This window comes from Aulostomus chinensis, chromosome 8, assembly GCF_037954235.1.
Source record: "Aulostomus chinensis isolate RoL2024-O1b breed Wild chromosome 8, RoL_Achi_v1.0, whole genome shotgun sequence".
Classification (NCBI taxonomy): domain Eukaryota; kingdom Metazoa; phylum Chordata; class Actinopteri; order Syngnathiformes; family Aulostomidae; genus Aulostomus; species Aulostomus chinensis.
This window is the reverse complement of record NC_141327.1, coordinates 14,203,391-14,221,942: the sequence shown is the minus strand read 5'-3', so window position 1 is coordinate 14,221,942 and position 18,552 is coordinate 14,203,391. Positions and strand designations below refer to the sequence as shown.

The 18,552-nt window shown below is 42.6% G+C and overlaps 1 protein-coding gene across 1 annotated transcript in view; it reads left to right on the top strand.

Moving 5' to 3' along the window:
• The window catches only part of prkcaa (protein kinase C, alpha, a), a 149,460-nt gene that overhangs the window by 115,931 nt on the left and 14,977 nt on the right, over positions 1-18,552 (top strand). Inside the window, exons 14-15 of the mRNA XM_086211090.1 lie at positions 9,826-9,906; positions 12,782-12,889. Of these exons, the coding sequence (XP_086067216.1) occupies positions 9,826-9,906; positions 12,782-12,889 (189 nt within the window). The remainder of the gene's footprint in view (positions 1-9,825; positions 9,907-12,781; positions 12,890-18,552) is intronic.

Here is an 18,552-nt window from a genome sequence, read left to right as displayed (position 1 = left end):
GTGAGTGAACCCAACCACAGCTGGAACATACATCGCTGAGAAATGCTTTCAGAAACTACTAAAGCATGGCCTGATGCACCCTGTGGGTGCTCCGCAGCACACACCAACTCCCAGGGAACCAATAGCAACAGCAAGGCACATATTCATGCAGCTCACTCTGTGACAGTGTTGGTCACAATGGCGACGGTGAGAGGTGTTGCGTTTGACCACACTGACTCGGGTTTTATTTGTTTCCATATGGAGGAGTAGAAGATGGTGTGTGTGTGTGTGTGTGTGTGTGTGTGTGCAGCCTTGAATAGCTAGCAGTCTGATCCAGAACTGTCATGTAGTATTAGGCCTAATGGGAGAGATGTCTGCAGCAATACTGACAGACACACATACACATATATACACACACAGACACACACACGCATGCACACGCACTAACGCGTGTCCACACACAAACACACACACACACGCGCATGCACACACACACACTACAGTGAATCAGCGGAGCTCTACTGGCCAGAGGCTTTCATACAATAAAGTGGAAAATAAACAGGACGAGAGCAGCGAAAGCCAGGCGCAGGTCACACTTGTCTATTTCTATCTCTTGCTACCTGTTTGAAGGAGAGAGAGAGAGAGCAAGAGAGAGAGAGCCCTTCATATATGTATCAGCCTCATGCATGCAGCCTACACCTCTGTACATAAAATAACAGAAGACATGACATGCTGGTTCAGTGCACAAAGGTCACTGCGCCTGAAACTCTGAATGTCCGCTGGTGGTGTTGCAGACAGGCGATGGGTGGCAAGGGCAGCGAGTCACAGTAGTTTCACATTAGCGCGGCACACTGCAGGATGGCCTGAAACTGATCTTAACAGTCGCTTTTTACTGAACTCTAATTGTCCTCTGTAATTTTTCTCTCCTCTACCTTGTGGGAAAATCACTCTCTTTTATTCCAGACAGGTTAAAGGGCCCAGCGACTCTGTGACGATGTACTGACATTGCTAGCGTGGGGACACCGATGTTCTCCATCTCCCATGTTTAACATAGTTTATGTTAAACTAATTAACATTTTGAACGACAGTAACCATGATGCGAAACAACAGGGGAGATCACATCAACTTGAATAATTTATCCCGTGAGGATAATGATGTTGAGACTTTTCACTCCAAAACAAAAATGCTAAATATCCCCTCCACCCCTCCGACATACACCTCATCATACAGCTGCATGCTTGGGGAACAAAATGTTGTTGTTGTTTGTTTTGTTTTTTTAACCAAAGTTTGTATCAATCCATAAAATGGATTTGATAGAGTAGAAACATTGTTGGCACTAGAGAAAGAATTCACTGACCACCAAATCCGTGTCTTGACTACAATCCTACAGAAAAAAATGTTGAACCACTTGTGTTGTTCTGCTTTTGACAAAATGCAATTCAGCAATTTTCTATTTGCTCAATCAATTCAACTAATACTGTCTGAAGCTTTTAGACTGCCTGTGCATCGTGGAGTCGTCTGTTTTTGTTCCATGACACAGAGCAGCCTGGGGCTGCACATCTGCTGGCTACATTTACCTGATGTGTCAACCCCTCGCTTCAATTTCTCATTGCACACAGTTTTGGAAGAGAGACCGTGAGGTCGCGTCTCGGTGACGCAGCACATCAAACGTGTCATGTTACAGTGGGTCCTCGGTGACGCACTGTCAAGCTTTGGCCTAGTTCATCCTCTCATGCCGTGTCCTCTCAGCAAATCAGCAGAGTTTGAAACAACCTTTCCTAATCATTAATGATGTGGTGTGTTTGTGCGTGTGTGCGTGTGAGCTGCTCATTATTGTTGTATCGTGAAGGGATGAAGAGTAATCTGGCTCTCATTCAAGTATTTCAACAGAAGCTTTGTAAATCTTGTGTGAAAACAAGTTCATGGCTGACAGTCAGGTCACACTGAAGGTCGGCAAGATTCCTGTAGGAGGCGGGATTTACAAAGGCACGCTGAGGGATTTGAGCCAAGGGTTTCCCTCACCACCGAGTCTTTGACCCTCAAGCTAATTAAAACATGGAAGCACGATGAAGAGAGAGGGGGATTCTCCCTGCTGTATACTTCTGATTTCTCACCAGAGAGTGAGGATCAAAGCTCAGTAAATCCTTTCATGAAAGTTCGCCTCCATGTATGAATGAGCGCGTGAGCTGAATTCTAACCGAAAATCATACTAAACACACAACATTTACAATATTTGTCCACGATTTCAGTAATTTGCAAAAGTCAAATTGCACTAATAAAGATTACAGAGTGATACCGGGCGTGCGGTTGAACAGAATACCAGTGAAGGTGCAGAGGTTGCCATCGCTGTCCACCCAGACCCAGGACCCGGCCTCCAAACGCACCTTCACCTGGTGTCCTTTCTGAAGGAGCAACGCTACCCTGTTAGAGGCATCTGTGACGTCAGAGGCGGTCGGATGTTCAGCAGTGCCACAACAGCCCCGCCGTTCTTGTACAAGAGTAAATATCCAGGCTTTCTTCCCTTAGTGTGGGTGTAGATGATGAGGTGGTAAACTCCTCTGACTGAAGCAGGAAGCAGTCCTGAGGAGAAGGAGGAGAAGAATGATGCTTGGACCCGTGTGAACAATAATGGAGCCGATCCTTAACGGAAACCGGTTACACGAGGGATACGTTACCAGTAGTGGGATCAAAACTGTCACCAGCATTGGTGATGACTTCTCTATATACAAAAGTTGTCTCAGTGTGAAACGGCCCGATGTGTTCGGCTCTCTTCAAGTGCAGCTGAGAAGGCGAATTTATCTGCCAAAGAAACAACCAGGATCCAGAATCTGGAAAGGTTTGAATGATCAATTATCATTATTAATGAGAAAATCAATATTCATGAGAAAATTAAGCAATGACAAAAAAATATCCTCTGACAATAACTGGGTGGTATCTGATTTTTGACCTCAAAACAGTCTTGGAATGACGGTACTGCTGGCTGGTAAACCTCTTGACAAAAGGAGGCCGGCAATACAGAAAGTATACAGTAAGGCAGCCCCCCCCCCTTCTTTTATGTTAAGACTGATTCAGTGTGACCAGATTGTGTGTCTGTTGCTTTAAATTAATATTAAAATCCTGCAAATGGTCGTATGTGCCGCAGAAGTACAGTAGTTCATGACGCCAATAAACCAGAGGATTGTTAAATACCCTGGGATTCCTAATGACCAGCCCTGAACGTTCATGAGATTTCAGGGATGTTTAATTATTTTTCTGTACTTAAATCAACGATCAGCAACAGAGGACATTTTGTAATAACGCGTTTGACAGCATGAATGACATGAATCTGGCTTCCAGTATGATCGACTAGCTTACCTTGACTCATTGTAGCCTTCACCTCCTCTCCCAGCTTGTCTAAGAAAACTGAGATACTCAGAGAGGAAAAAAAGTTAAACTGGCCCTGAATCAGTTAGATATAAAAGGAGATACTGTACAGGGAGAAATGTGCTCGCTGTAAACCCCTGAAACGTGTTATATTTGAAAGATTCGCAATTACTCATCGGTACAGACGTTGGTGATGAATTTTCTCGCCTTGATCTGCTGTTTTCAGTGCTTCCACGTTGGCCTCCATCTTTGTCTTCAGCTCCTGATGAAGAATCACAGTGGCATTCAATCTGGCCTCCAACACTGCAGCAGTAATTCAAATAAACACCCGAATAACAGCAACAATCTGGTGATATTATACACAGCAACATGAGACAAGCAATGCTGGATCCGTTTTTATTATCTATTTATTACAAGTGACTCCGGTGTGTCCGTGTTCATGTCCTTGGACAAGCTTTTATTAGCTTCTACTCTAGGAGGGCAGATTACCATGAATTTAAAAATGTAAAGAGCTACAACAAACGAAACCACTGGCTTTTTGAGCTGGAAGCTGAATGATAATTGTTGTGGTGGAACACATCAATAGAGCCGTTAATATTTCTCTCCAACTGTATAAACAATGGGTTTTCACAGGTGGGAAATGGTTCAAAACACCATCTACTGGAACTAAATCCTCTCTGAGCTTGAATCGGAAATGCTGACAGCCATTTTGGATTTGTCTGCATCCCAAAGACGAAGGCTAACCCCCACTTATTGGCTCGCGAGTTCATTCAGATCAGGACACATCAGAGTTACCACTGTTGTTTTTGGAAGCATTAAGTGTTCGCTAACCTTAGACATTAGAGCCTCCTGGTCAAATATGGTGGTTTTTTTTTTTTCAGTTAAAGCTCTGGAGCTCTTGCTTTTAAAATTTGCATTCGCAAAATGGTGCAGCTCTCTGCAACAAACTATTGTGATGAGTGAATTTCTCAGTGACACACAAAACCTTTCAAAGTTTATAAAAACTACAGCATGGAAATACAATCAAACCAACAGAAAATAAAGCTGCTGCATTTTTATGTAGAGAATGACACAATAATAGAATAGCAGATAAGTCTCCACCTCTTCCTCCGCCTCATATGTTAATCAGTCTGGCCAGAAATGAAAAGCGAACTCTCACCCGAGGGTGAAGTTACACTTTAAACCGGGATAATGAGACTGGATTGGAATACCTCTAATGACCTTAATAGTCATTAATAATTAAATGCCAATTTTACCTTGATGAGCTGCCTTGAGATCCTTCGCCGCCCTGTCTGTGTCTTTAGTCTTCATCTTCAGCCCCTCACGAAAGTTCTCTGAGTCCCGGTCTGGCTGCTAGATCTAATAAACATGATTCAAAGAGGAAGAACTTTCCAAACATGAACTATGCTGCTATAGGTTATTATGTTTAATCAAACTGGGGACTTTTTACTGTGATTAGTTGTGTTTCGAGCCTCCATTTGTCTCAGTGTTTCGTCCAGGCTGAGCCTCAGCTGCTCTGTGAGGCTCTCGCTGGCTGACAACCTGCCACTGAGTCCTGTGGTGAAGGGAGACATTCAGAGGATAAATCAAGGGATTTCATTCATTTTCTTGGAAAGCCAGCATTGGGAGGTTTTTGCAAACATATGCAAATTTTCTTTCCACACATTTATTGCATTCAATAAAGCCAACAAGAGTCAAATGTTTGAGTTCTGTTAGAGAAAAACAACATAACAAACCACAAGGGGAATAAGTTCAAAGTGCGCTATTGATCATAATAAGGACACGAAAAATGAATTGGAATTTTCTTTCAGGGACTCAGTGGTTAACCCTGCACAAACTCCATATACAAACATATTTCTCCCTCTTGTGGCAGCTTATTATTTCTTCTTTACTGTCCCTTGATCCACAGTCTTCAGCATCTCCACCTCTCCGTCTGTGTTCAGCAGCCTCGCTGCCACATTCTGACTTAAGTCCAAACAAGACTCAGACTCTGGCAGATAAAATTAGATGGGCGTTAAACCTGCTTAGTCTTTAGTCTGTCATTCATGCGCACAATCAAACCTCACAAGAAATTAACCGTCTTTGTGTGTGCGCGTGTGCGTTAACGTACTTTTAATTTACTTCCGTAGTTGCACCACGGGGGTTCTTTGGGTCTCTGCTTGGACGTCACCAGCATTCAGCCTGCTCTCTAGTTCTGCTCCAGACATGGAAGAATAAAACAAGCTACTTAATGTACCATCCTGACCAAAATCGCAAATAAAAGCCAGAGTTGTAACATAAATTTAAAGTTTTCAGTATTAGCGCACAGTAAATACTGTAGTTTCACCTTGACCAGCAGGCTTTTATTGAAGTGTCAGAATACCTTTAATGTCCGTTTGTATTGTTGCTACTCGTGCTGTTTGAATCTCTGTCTGCGCTTTACTGGAATTCAGTCTGGCTTCCAGAACTGCTCATTATGCAGAGGAAGAGAAAATATGTATATATTTCTATACGATAACAGAATACATTTCACCTAAATGCTGTCACGTATAACGAGAAGCAAAAAAGTAGTCATTCACCTTCATCGGCGGACTTCAGTGCTTTCACGTGTGACTTTAAAGTCTCTAAATTTATCCTCCAGCTCTGCTAGTTGGGTGTTCAATTCTGTCAGTTGAAAATAAATGAGATTATAATCAGACAGTATAGCAGAATGATTTTAGGTCCAGTTAAATATAAATCATTAGATGAAATCAGGTGAGCTGAGATTAAAAGAAGGCATTTAATCTGGCCTCCATTTCTGCTCAGTGAGGAGGAGAAAAGGATGATTGGAGACTAAACACGTGAGAAGAAAAGCAAGGAGTCACAAGATGAGGAGTCTGCAGCCAAAGCTAAAAGCTCTGTGAGGCTGAGGCACAGCAGCAGTCAGTAATGTCATCATGCTAACATGCTACAAAGCTAACATAATGACCTTTAGCTGGCACCTTTTGCATAATTAAATTCAATCAAACTCATCAGTGAAACCTCAGGTTGACGTTTCATCTGGAAACCATCGCCATCTGAACCAGTTCTGTTGTGATCCGTTTGTGTGGATATTCTACTCAGAACCAAAGTGGACCAACCAGCCGAATGAACCGATCACACTTCCTCTCCCAGAGCACAGACTGCGTTGAAGAACCGTACGTAGCCACTGGGATTTCACCCACTGGCATGTTGGTCATTGCTGTGTTTGGTTTCTGGAGGCTGAAGAGACGAGGTACAGTTAAACTGATACAAGTTCTTACGTCTCTATCCTGGCCGACAGGTCACCATAGTCCCGCCCTAAAGCAGACCCTGCTTCATCATCCATTTCACTCTAAATGGGACCATAATTTACAAGACAAACACAATGCTTTATCGAAGAAAACTCGAAATTGGAGACCGTGAACTCATTAAGAAAATTGACTCATATTTGTAACTCCCTGCTGGCCCTGAAGTAAAGTCACTTTTAATTAAAGCGTGTCTGCATTAACTTCAGCAGCAGCCCCGATGTCATAGAGCCACTTGGGCTTAATCAGTAGATAAATGCTGTAATTATGAAACTGTACATATACTGTACAGCACAGCAGCCATTGTAGGAGAAGGGAGTAGAGAATTTGCTGGATTGATGGGTTCTATTCATTTGTTTCTATGGAGCTATAGAGTGAGTTACCTGTGTATTGCCGTACTTCTTGCTGCACCAGTTCCCTCTGCTCCTCCTCCAGCATCTCACCGACTCTCAGCCTGGACTCAGGATCTATCAGTACCTGTCAGCACAGCGGCCTGAACTGTAAATTACACAAAGCATGTCATGAAGTACTGTTACAGATGATTACTATCCTTCGTCCGTGTTGCCACCACCTCCGGTTCACACCTTGCCCTTTCTGAAGTTGCACCAGTTGCTCTTTGGCGTGTTTCAGCTCACGTCTCTGCTCATCCAAAATAGCCATCACCTCCCTGACGAAGCTCTCTGCTGGTTCGCCCTAAGTGTGTGTGACAGAAGTGAGTGTGTGTCCCAGGACGCGGGGCTCAGACAGGCAGCAGCTGAGCAGGACAAGTAGAACAACCTTCATCTTTCTGTCTGGTCTGTGGAGCTGCGACATGTAGGGGTATGCATGGCGGGCTTGTAGGCATCAAGTGACCGTGTGAAAGCTTATGCAAGGTTTGTGTGTTGTTGACATACATGTAGCGAGCCACCTCAGGTTCATGGAACTGGGGTCAAGGATATTGTGATAAGAGGTTTTTCTTATACTAAAAGGCCATGGATTGACACTGACATTGTCTGGAAGTCTGTCTTCACTGTAACCTTGCGAAATCTCACTGAAACTCCATCATATATTTTTCAGCACTTAAATTTATCTTTACTTTCCATTTACTGATTTGTTATGTACACATATGAGTATTTTTTTAAATATTTTAACCCAGTATACCACTGTATGGGACCGCTGCCAAATGAAGTGTGTTGTGTTTTTACGTGCAATGACATAAAATTATACAAAATTAAGTGTCTAATTTTCTAGTTCAATATTTGAGAGTGGAATCTTATTTTTTAGTGTGCACTGTAGCCACTGACCGGAAATCTGCCTAACACACATCTATGTTTTTTTATGTTTTACTTTTGTTCCGCTACAATCTGGTTATGCGGTTACAGTGACATTCCGACATACGCTGGTCTACAGCATGTGCACATGCTCGCCTCTGTGTTCGTGGGCAAACACGTGGATGTGGTCTGTGTCCAGCAAGCTCCCATCAACCCTCAGGACTCCATCGTGACAGTATAGTGCAGAGCTGGTGGCAAGCGTTTTTGTATGCCGGTTTGTGTGTGTTTGTATGTGCGTGGCTGAGGTCAGGTGCTCATCACAAAAGGTTATAGAGAGATGCACCATAGATCTGCTTTCATACACCTATGCACGTGTGCGGCCATTTGTGGGGGTTTTCTTTGTGCACCAGCTGCATTCAGTATTTCTGTGTTCCAGTTTGTGTGCTTCCTATGCATACATCAGCATGTTCATGCATATAATATGCATATTTGTGTGTGTGTGTGTGTGTACAGTATTAAAGAGCTAGAGGAGTGTCCTTGGGCTGTAAAGGTCAAATATTGCTCATCAAAGGTCATAGAGCAATTAATGAACAGGCCGTTGTTGTTGCACACCTAAACTTTTGTTTCACTATTTCCTTCTGTTTTGTCTTGCATGTGTCCCTGCATGAATGCTCGGCCTTCACATGTGTGTGTTCACATACGCCACAGCATGTGAGCATGAATCCACATGTAGGAGGCTCCAGAGAAATGCGTTGACATGTTGGTGGATGTAGCATGCAAATATGTGAGGATTAAGTCTGTTCAGTCAATCCTTAATCTCAATCTTAATAATCAGAAATACACACAATAATCACATCAATAATACATTTTCAAGAAGGTTTAACGAACCAAATGAAACGTAACCCTTTTAAGAGTTGGTGTCCCTCCTTTAAACACTTCGCACAAACGGATGCTAACTATCTGTGCATGGCCCAGTTGTGGAAACACTTGTCAGTAGGAGTTTGATTTGGTTACTTCCATCTTCAACATAATTTTGCGTGAAAATGTGTGAACTGCCACAGCAACACCTTCTGTGAGAGCTGGTGTTGTACAGTAGCTTTGAGCTGCTTGTGTTATCAACTCCCCTCCACTTAGCCACGTTCGCTTCCTGTCAGAAACGTCCAGTTCCATTCTTCACTTAAACGGAGACACTGTTGCAGGGGTTTTCAGATTATTGGAGTCAGGAGGTCCAGCGTTTAGGCGCAGTCACGAACTGGATCTATACACTGCTAGTGCCAACTACACCTGAAATTGTGATGAATTAATATCCCAGTTTGTTATTGTGGTGTTCTTTCAATCTATGTCTTCCTTTCTGTTGTTTAAACTTTTTGCAAATGTGAAAAGTCATGCAGTTTGTCTGTAAAATGCGAATGCAAAACAAAATGAATATTGTCCACTTTTCCCGTAAATTGTAATGCGGTGTTTGCTTCTTGATTAGGTTCGCACCATCGTCCCCATACATCGAATCACCGCCCACTCAAACGCATTCTTCTGTTCAGTGCCATTTAATGTTTCATCATCCATCTTTGGTATTTCTTATTCTTCTGTAATTGCACAAGCAGCTTGAGTAGGCTTAGTATTGGTTGCAAGCTGTCAATCACTGCACCACTCGTGCAGTACTATTGTGGTACGAGTAGCGTCACTGTATTGTGTTTTTCTTCCACTTACTATTAAAGATTGGAGAGGAATCAACATGCACTGCATCGACGACGGCTTGTGATGTGTTTCGTGGCCTCTGGCTAATGTTGAGGCCAAATGAATAATGTGCTTCATCTTTGTAATCAAAGTTATGTAGTTATGTATCAGAATGACTCATCTGTAGCTCAAACAAAGCTGCACCTACAACATGTAGCCATATTTTCACGTACAGATCAGTCGGTGAAGTTCCGGTTCTCTTCTTCTCTTCGCAGATTATTGCATACCAGCCATACGGAAGCTCTGTAGACTGGTGGGCATATGGAGTGCTACTCTACGAAATGCTGGCAGGACAGGTGAGTGGTGTGTACAATACACACACACACACACACACACACACACACACACACACACACACACACACAAAGGGATTTATGTAACCGCCTTCCAAGATTAACCCGATAGACATCACCAGTCAAACCTGGGTCCAAAATACACTCAGCAAAAAGAGGGTGAAAGGTGGCTCCATCTCAGGTATGTCCTACAATAGGACTACATACGGAGGAGGTGTGTGTGTATTTATAAGTTCTAGTGGGAAAATCTTCATGTAGCACCGCCTGAGTACGGTTAGGCATCTGAACAGCTGAACTTAAATGTAAGTGTGAGAAATTTGTAAGATTTGTAACTCGGGAGGTGCTGAGCGGCTTTAGTGTTTTCATGTGTAACTTTCTACTTTCACAGTCTTCTTATGTTTGGTTGGAATGGGCCCACTCCTGACACAGTACACGACAAAATACAGATACTGGCGCATATTCTGGAGAACAACATAAATAGGGAGGTTTTGTTTTAATTTGTCGAATCTGACGAATAATTGAGTCCAAGAATAGAATTATAAGGAAATAGGAAATGAGCAGGATGATCCCCTTTAATCTCTGATGCTTAGATGTGATTATACTCATGCTACGAGATCTTCAAGGAACGATATGATGATGTCACCTTCCCAGTGAATTGGTTGGTCGCTAGTCGATGCTGTCATTGGCTCTGATCTCTTACCTCTAAGACGACCTGCTCCAGAACAGATGAGGTGTTCAGCATATTGTGTCATGGCGGTGCTCCTCACTATAAAAACTCTCCTTTAACCTAAGGCAACCTTCTTGGTATTCACCCTCAGGCTGATAGAAAATGATGCGCGCACCTCCAGACTGATTGGTGATAACTTAATATTCTCCAGTTTTTCCCAACCACGTATTTATGTACGAGTCAGCTGATAACTGAGAGCTCATTCATTCTCTGCATCACAGCCTCCCTCCCACTGCGTTAAATGTTTTATATTTACAATGTATTGTGATGCAAACTTAGGGTGTCAAAAATATTATTAAAAATCCGTTAATAAATAATAATTGATAATGAGTCTATAACCAACACACTGGGTGATTATAGACTCCCCTCACTGCACAATGTAAATGAATTTACCCAAAAAGAAATAAAACGCACGGATGAAAATACAGGGCTGCACGGTGGTGCAGTGGTCAGCACTGTGGCCTCACAGCAAGAAGGTTCCGGGTTCGAGTCCCGGCTCCATCACAGGATCTTTCTGTGTGGAGTCTGCATGTTCTCCGTGTTCCTGTGTGGGTTCTCTCTGGTACTCCAGCTTCCTCCCACAGTCCAAAGACATCAAGAGGGGACGAGGCTGATTGATACTCTAAATTGACCGTAGGTGTGACTGTGAGTGTGAATGGTTGTCTGTCTCTATGTGTTGGCCCTGTGATGGACTGGTGACCTGTCCAGGGTGAACCCCACCTCTCACCCGTAGCTGCTGGGATAGGCTCCAGCCCCCCCGCGACCCTTACTAGTAAGGAATAAGCGGAAGACGACGATGGACGATGATGGATGAAAATACACTATACATTTATTGATGTTACAGTAATGTTATTGCAAATTCCTCTGGCCACTATAATCACTGGAAAAAAAACATTTGATATTGTGACATCAGGGTGCAAACACTGTTATGCAGCTCTAAATGGATTCAGGATATCGTAGCATCATGGCTAAAACGACAGCACCGCCCATTTTTAAGTTGTCCGTTCCTATCATTGACGCATCAATCAAATGTAACACACGACAAGCTTCTGGCTGCTAAGCTTTGGTGCTCACATTGTGTAACCCTGCACCTCCAGACAACGGTAGGGTTTCTTGGAGAAATGCCTTTGAGTGATTGGCTCATCTATTTCCAGAGGAGCGACCCTGAATGTGAGTGTCTGACAGCTTTTACTAAGCATCAAACCTGCTGATCTTTTATTTTATTTCGTTCCACCGCTGCACCTTTTGAATTTACCTTCTACCAGACAGTTTGCACTTCTAAATGTTATAGAGGACAACACTGGCCACACCTTAGACACAATAATCCTTGTAATTTTACATCTAAAATCAAATGAAAACGGCCCTTAGTCTGTGCTGCTGTACACAAACGTGGTACACTTCTGGAATTTTCGGTGTAAAACCCTTTAAGCCAAGTTCATACCAATAATTTGCACTGTCACAATAAAGTTTAAATATGTTGCAGAGAAAACCACTGCAGTGGGAAGCTGCAAGCAGTTGCATGGAGAATGAAAACATTCACAGTCGCATCGCATTTCAAAAGGCCAAAATGAAAGCGCGGATCAGTGTGCTTACTCATTAGCTTCTCCTAGCAACAGAAAACACGGAACATGGGACTTCTAAGACCACTCCACCCTGTGAGATATTGCCCTCCTCCATCTTTGTGTGAAACCAGGTAAAGAGGGCATGACGCAGACAGGCTATCTCTAGCTGAAGGGGCCAGTTGAGTGGAAATGACGTATAATTCATTTTATACCCTGTCAAAACACCCACATTATGGTTACTGATGATAACCACCAAGTGAGGAGGGAGGGGGGAAAAAAAGCTGGGTCATCCACTCCATTTGCCCTGCAGAGTCCTCCCGAGAGAGGCATGTTCACACTAATTCTCCATTGTTCCTCAATGTTCACTGTCAGCATTCTCTTTTGTCCTTCTTTGATTTAAAACCGTTTTTTTAACATTCATTGCGGTCTCCATGATATTTATCAGGTAGGAAGAGAAGCCGTCAAATTGGCGGATCCTTTTGGTGCTCCCACGCTTCAACAATAAAATCTTGTTTTTTTGACTTAAAAAATAGAATGTGAAAATGCCAACAAACACCATCTTTGTTTACATACGTCCATTTGTACTCAGCCTCCGTTTGATGGTGAGGATGAAGACGAGTTGTTCCAGTCCATCATGGAGCACAACGTGTCCTACGCCAAGTCCCTGTCTAAAGAAGCTGTCTCCATTTGCAAAGGGGTGAGTGGAAGTCCTTTTTCATCAACGGGTTAAGAGTTTTCTATTATTTACAGTTTTAGTTTGTGCAATCAGAGAACCCATCGGCCATGTCTGCCGACTGATGCCTTTGGGAATCAGGGCCACTATTTCAGGGTTTCGAGGGTAGCCGGCGGATGTCCTGTCCAAGACTTCCCTGTTCCATCTGCTTCTCATTATTTACAGGCTGTATAGAAACTTGGGACGTTTGCATGGAGTTGAAAGACAACAAACGCTAGGGGATTTTTTTTTCAAAAGTAGCCAGTTAACAGTTTAAAACCCCTGAAATGTCTTTATTAAATCGTCAGAGTACAGCCATTTTACGGACTCTCCATTTCAGCAGAGTCATTTATGCTCTTTCTTATGCGCTGCACAGACTTTTTACGCAACCGAGGCCTGCTCAAACATGATTGTGGTCCAAGCTACTACGAAGGAGCATAGAAACCAGAAGCTTCCCTGTCCCAACAAAGATTCGATGTTTGTATACAGAATCTGTATATAGAGATTTTAGTCTGTATAGTAAAGCAACACGGTGAATTCATTTGCTGTACAAAAAAAGGTCGACTGACTGCTGTCAGAGCTGTCGTTTCATACTACATGTTTACAAACACATTCACTTACAATGTTCCGTTTGATATGTAACAACCGTCTTCTTCTGACTAGCTTCCTGTATTAACTGGGACTCTTTCCCCCAGCAGCTATCCCAGCCTGGGTTGAAAGTCCTCCAAATGAGCATTTTAAGTGCTCTTCACTGAAGCTAAAATAATTTAAATTCATGCAAGACGACTACAGGCTCTCTCTGCTTGATCTGCTTTAGGCGTTTCTTAGCCTTCTGGACCTTGATGTAACATATGAGACGTCTAGCTCTGTTAGCGTATGAATGAGTGTAGGGGTGTTTTAAACACTGTCTGGGAACCACAAGTCTCCCCGCGCTGATTCTCTGTCTTTCTCATACAGTGTGCATTATCAGAACACTGAAGGAAAAACCTATTCAGGTGTCCGTTACACCACTCTTGTGTGTCGCTGTAAGGCTTCAGAAAATTGGTTTTAAAGGTTTATTCCCAAATCTTCATAGCCGTGAACAACGAATGCACATTATTTCATAAATTAATATTCCAAAATGACAGCTGGGGCCAATGAAACTGACCGTTTGGAAATATAGCATCTCAAAACAACTGCACAGAGTAACTTCCACATTTTCCACTTAAGATATTCTGATTACTTTTATGTGTCCCAAGAGCAATTTATTCTGCCTATAGCGAGTCCTGATCCAATAGCTGTACTTCTTTTATTAGACAGTGCAGTTGTTGTGGGTCCACTTCAGCTTATTACAGTTTATAAAATAAGTCCAAAGTAAACCTGTGAAAATTGAATTGCTCTGCTTGAAGAAATGTTTACAGCACCTGCAGTCCAAGCTGCTCCTTCACTTTTCAAAATAACAAAGTCGTCTAACATCCAATCCAACAGTTCACAACCCAAAGCACAAAAAAAGCAGCGAATCCCTCTGTATGCATTTCTAGAACCGGTACATATTCCAGATTTTTGCTTGCAAAAAAGAAGACTGAAACCATTTATTGATTAACAAAGTAGCTGCAGATAGTTGCAGCTGATGCTGAATAATCCACTCAGATCAAAATATCTTGATTGACCCCAGTTAGGATCCCGGCATCCCTGGTTTGCCAGAAAACACAGTATCATGATACTGAATTTGAGCCAAAGTCATAGTGCCACCTGTGTACAGGAAGTAAACCTGGTGAAACAAATGCTATTTGTACTGTGATGCACAGCAGTATAGACTCTACGAAATGTGCGCCACCTAGTGGACGTAGGGCGGCGATTACATTTGCGCCACTGTGCTTGCATTAGTCTGCTCCGTCATGCAGAATCCAGATTCCCCTCCAGCTCAGCCCTGCAAGAACAGAGAAGTATTTCAACGCTACCACGGTTACGTTGTTGCTGCTGGATATCCAGGGGGCGAATGGAACTGTGCTGCTAGTGATTGCACACCAAGTTGAGCAGCTGTCTCCTTTTATATTAACAACAGAATATTTTCAAGCAAATGAAGAGGAAAGGTTTTTAAGAAGAACTTAAGTCATCATATTTACCAAATGAAGGTACTGAAACTGGAGGGAAATTGGACCCTGTCCCATTCGGCTTCTTCACTACACAGACAGTAAAGCAGAAATTATTCTGAGGAGTGAGTGTACTCTCCCTGGTTCTGCTTCTGACTCTCTCTTTTCTGCACGTCCGAGGTGAAATGTCAATAAATGCTCATTCTGAGCAGAGCTGTTGCACATAAATGTAATTATTGGCAAATCTTGGCAGCTGCTGATGGTTGCTGTCGACATCAGGACCACGTAAAAACTATACGGTCAATAAAAGAGCAGACGCATTACAAATGTTGTTCACGTCAGTAACAGCAGATCGTTAGTAACACCGTAAAAAAATCATCTCATCCAGGTCGTTTAATACCGACACTGTCTCACACGTCATGTCCCCCAGTGTCTTGATTGTGATGCACAAGGCACTCTTTAGCACCTTTATGAGTTGCATCAGACATTCAATGTAATACCAAGCCCCCTAGATATCTGATGGCTCTGCAAAATTTGTGCGGCATCCATAAACTTTCAGGAAACTTGCAGAAATTCAGAGAAGATGAATGCAAAGTGCACATATATGACTCATGCCTACGTATCTAACATTGTTAGTTTAAGTCCCGGTGAGTCTCAAACTGACACCAAAGGGTGGCTTCTGCGTCATATCAGACGCTTAGGAGTGTGACACAGACTAGACACCCAACAACCTGGGATGAGAACAACCAGGACATGATTATTTGAGAATATTTCTGTATGAAGTACTTGCAATGGTTACAGAAATGTACACACTTGAGTGTGTGTGTGTGTGTGTGGGGGGGGGGGTGGGATTTAATAGTGAAAGAGGCAGTTTTATTTGTATCCAGAGGCAGTGCAAACTCAATGAGCTGTGCAATAATGTGCTTTGTCTCCCCGTCTCTTCCACAACTCCACTAGTTTCTCTGCTGATTTGTACCCGTCTTTGCTTTTCCCATCCTTTCTCCTTTATTTTTCATAGCTCTGTGTGTGTGTGTGTGTGTGTGTGTGTGTGTGTGTGTGTGTGTGTGTGTGTGTGTGTCCTGGTCTCGACCCAAGTCCCTGTCTCAACCCTTGTTTGGCATGGCTACAGCACTTCCTCTTAATGGAGACATAGTGCTTGCCAGCAGCCTGACCCACTAAAGAGAGAAAGAGAAGATAGATGATGAAAGGTAAAACAAAAGAGAGTAAATGTGGTAGAAAACTGCACATTCTTTCTGCTGCATATCAGATGTGTGCCAACACAATAATTCGGTTGTAGAATAATCATGCAATGCAGCAAACTGTAAAAAATGTACACTCACTATATATGGTAGAATATATCAGACATTAAATAGGTCAGGAGTGGAGATCCTCATTCATCTGTATAATGAGATGTTACCTGAAGGTTTTGTTTGGAACGCTGTTGTGCTCCATCATGATTACTGTATTTTGCGGTCAATGCATCATTGTTATGGTGCTTTCAGACAAGTACAGCATGTTGTTGCATGCAGGAGCAGCAGCGCGTCTGTGCACATCTTCAGTTAAATCCCGACGGTATGTTTGGTGATGTATTTTCAGCCAAGAGGTAAAAAAATACAAGCCCATTTATTATTTGTAACCAAGAGCGAAAGCGTGTCTGTGATGAGGCCTTGGTATGGTTATGACAATGATGATGGTGATGAAGATGATGATGGCGTTCCTGTTAAGACTTTGGTACATTTGCTGTACCTGTCCAGAGGCCCTGCTGCCTCCCCGACCCTGTCTACTTTCTCTCCCACTTTAACATTTTCTCTCTCTCTCTCTGTCTCTCTCTGACTCGCTCTCTCCAAACCTCTCGTCGCCTCAAATCTCACATTTTGACGTTCTCAGCAGTAACAGTAGGGCGTCTTCAAAGTTCTACACATTTGAAACACATGCAGCCCAACCCTTGCGGAGCCGTGGAGGTTCACAAGTGCTAACAGACACCTTTTTCAAAAATGTTTTCTAGGAAATGTCAACACAACATTTTTTTTTCCAACAGATGATTATCTGTCACATTATGCAAAGTAATTCAAGTGATCGGGTTCCAAGTAACGCTTTAGCGCTTGAGTGACATGGTGGCAGGCCAGCAGTCAGTCACTTTCAAGGACTTTTCAATGTGTGAGATGTTTAATGGCGGCAGCCTCACGCTCTTACAGCAGGATGCTTTCTCACCGTCAGTGACAATCCTGTGAACAGACAGAAAGTTGCAAATGACTTTTTCCTTCCTCGTCAACAGCTGTCTGACGTGCTCTGCCAGCTGGATGCGCTCTGCTACTTCAGATGTGACCCAGCCCACGGTTGCTATGTCGAAGCGCTTGCAGCACCGGAGGGTTGGCTGATAGAAATGTTGTGAGAACAAATTCAATGGAGAAGAAGTTTTTCATGATCGCGTGTCATTTAACGTTGTTTCTGTTAAACTACATATATTTCGCTTTTAGAGTTAAATTATTTAAATCTGGCACTTTATTCTCTTATGGGTTCGTCTCAGTTCAGTAAACCAGATGTCTAAGAGCGTTAAAGAAAAACTCAACTTCTTCATTAGGTAAACTTATCAGTAGCCGAGCTGCATTATTTGAATAAAGTCATTTTTCTGTCCTGTCTCAAAAACGCTAGACACTAATAATAATTAAGTCAAGCCAAATATTTTAGAAGTAAAGTGAAGCCTAGAGGCTGTTAAATGAATCAAGTAAAAGAAGTTATTGCTTCGTGTTGAAGTAAAATGAGTCGACTATTTTATGACGCGCATTATGATATTCTTAAAGAAATTCTGCAAGTCAGCTGAAAAATCAAAGCCAAGCTAAACTTTCCCTAACAGCATATGTACCCGTGTCCTTTAGCGCCGCTAGTCTAGACCACAGATGTGATGTCTTTTCACATTATCCAACAGGATGTTTTGTTATCTTCATGAACACAGCATGAGTCTGCTGCAGTGTAATGCAGGAGTCTATAATCAGTGTATTACTGAGCAATGGTTTACTCCCCTCCTGCAATATTAATACAGTAGCTTCAAATTTGAGAGTGATGCAAGCTGCTTTCTGGACATCTCTGATGTGCAACATACATGCAACACCACCCATATTAAATGTGCACCTTCTTCAAAATGAAAATATTGCTTGAGGACATTTTTCGGTCTTGTATCAGAACAGTAGCGCCTTCATTTATTCATACTTTATTAATGTTTGAAAGATGAATGAAGGCATGCTCTGATTACGGTGACATTGTGAGACAAAATATACAAAAATCGTCAGCATATTTTAATGTGCGACTGTTTGATTTAAAACCTCTACAGAACTCTCAAAAATTCGTAGCCCCATTTTCATACGGATGGAGGTGCAAGCAGTGGAAAAACAAATTTTAACTCATTAAAAAGTAATGGAAGGCTGTCCAACCAGGAATTACGAGCCAGAAAAGTGCAGGAAACTAAATCCACCAGTTACAGGAAACATGCATCTGCTTTGGAAGATCATGCGTCTTCACAAAAACTTGTTTCATACCGTATGTATTTAACTGTAGATAGCGAATACACTAAAGTGCAGT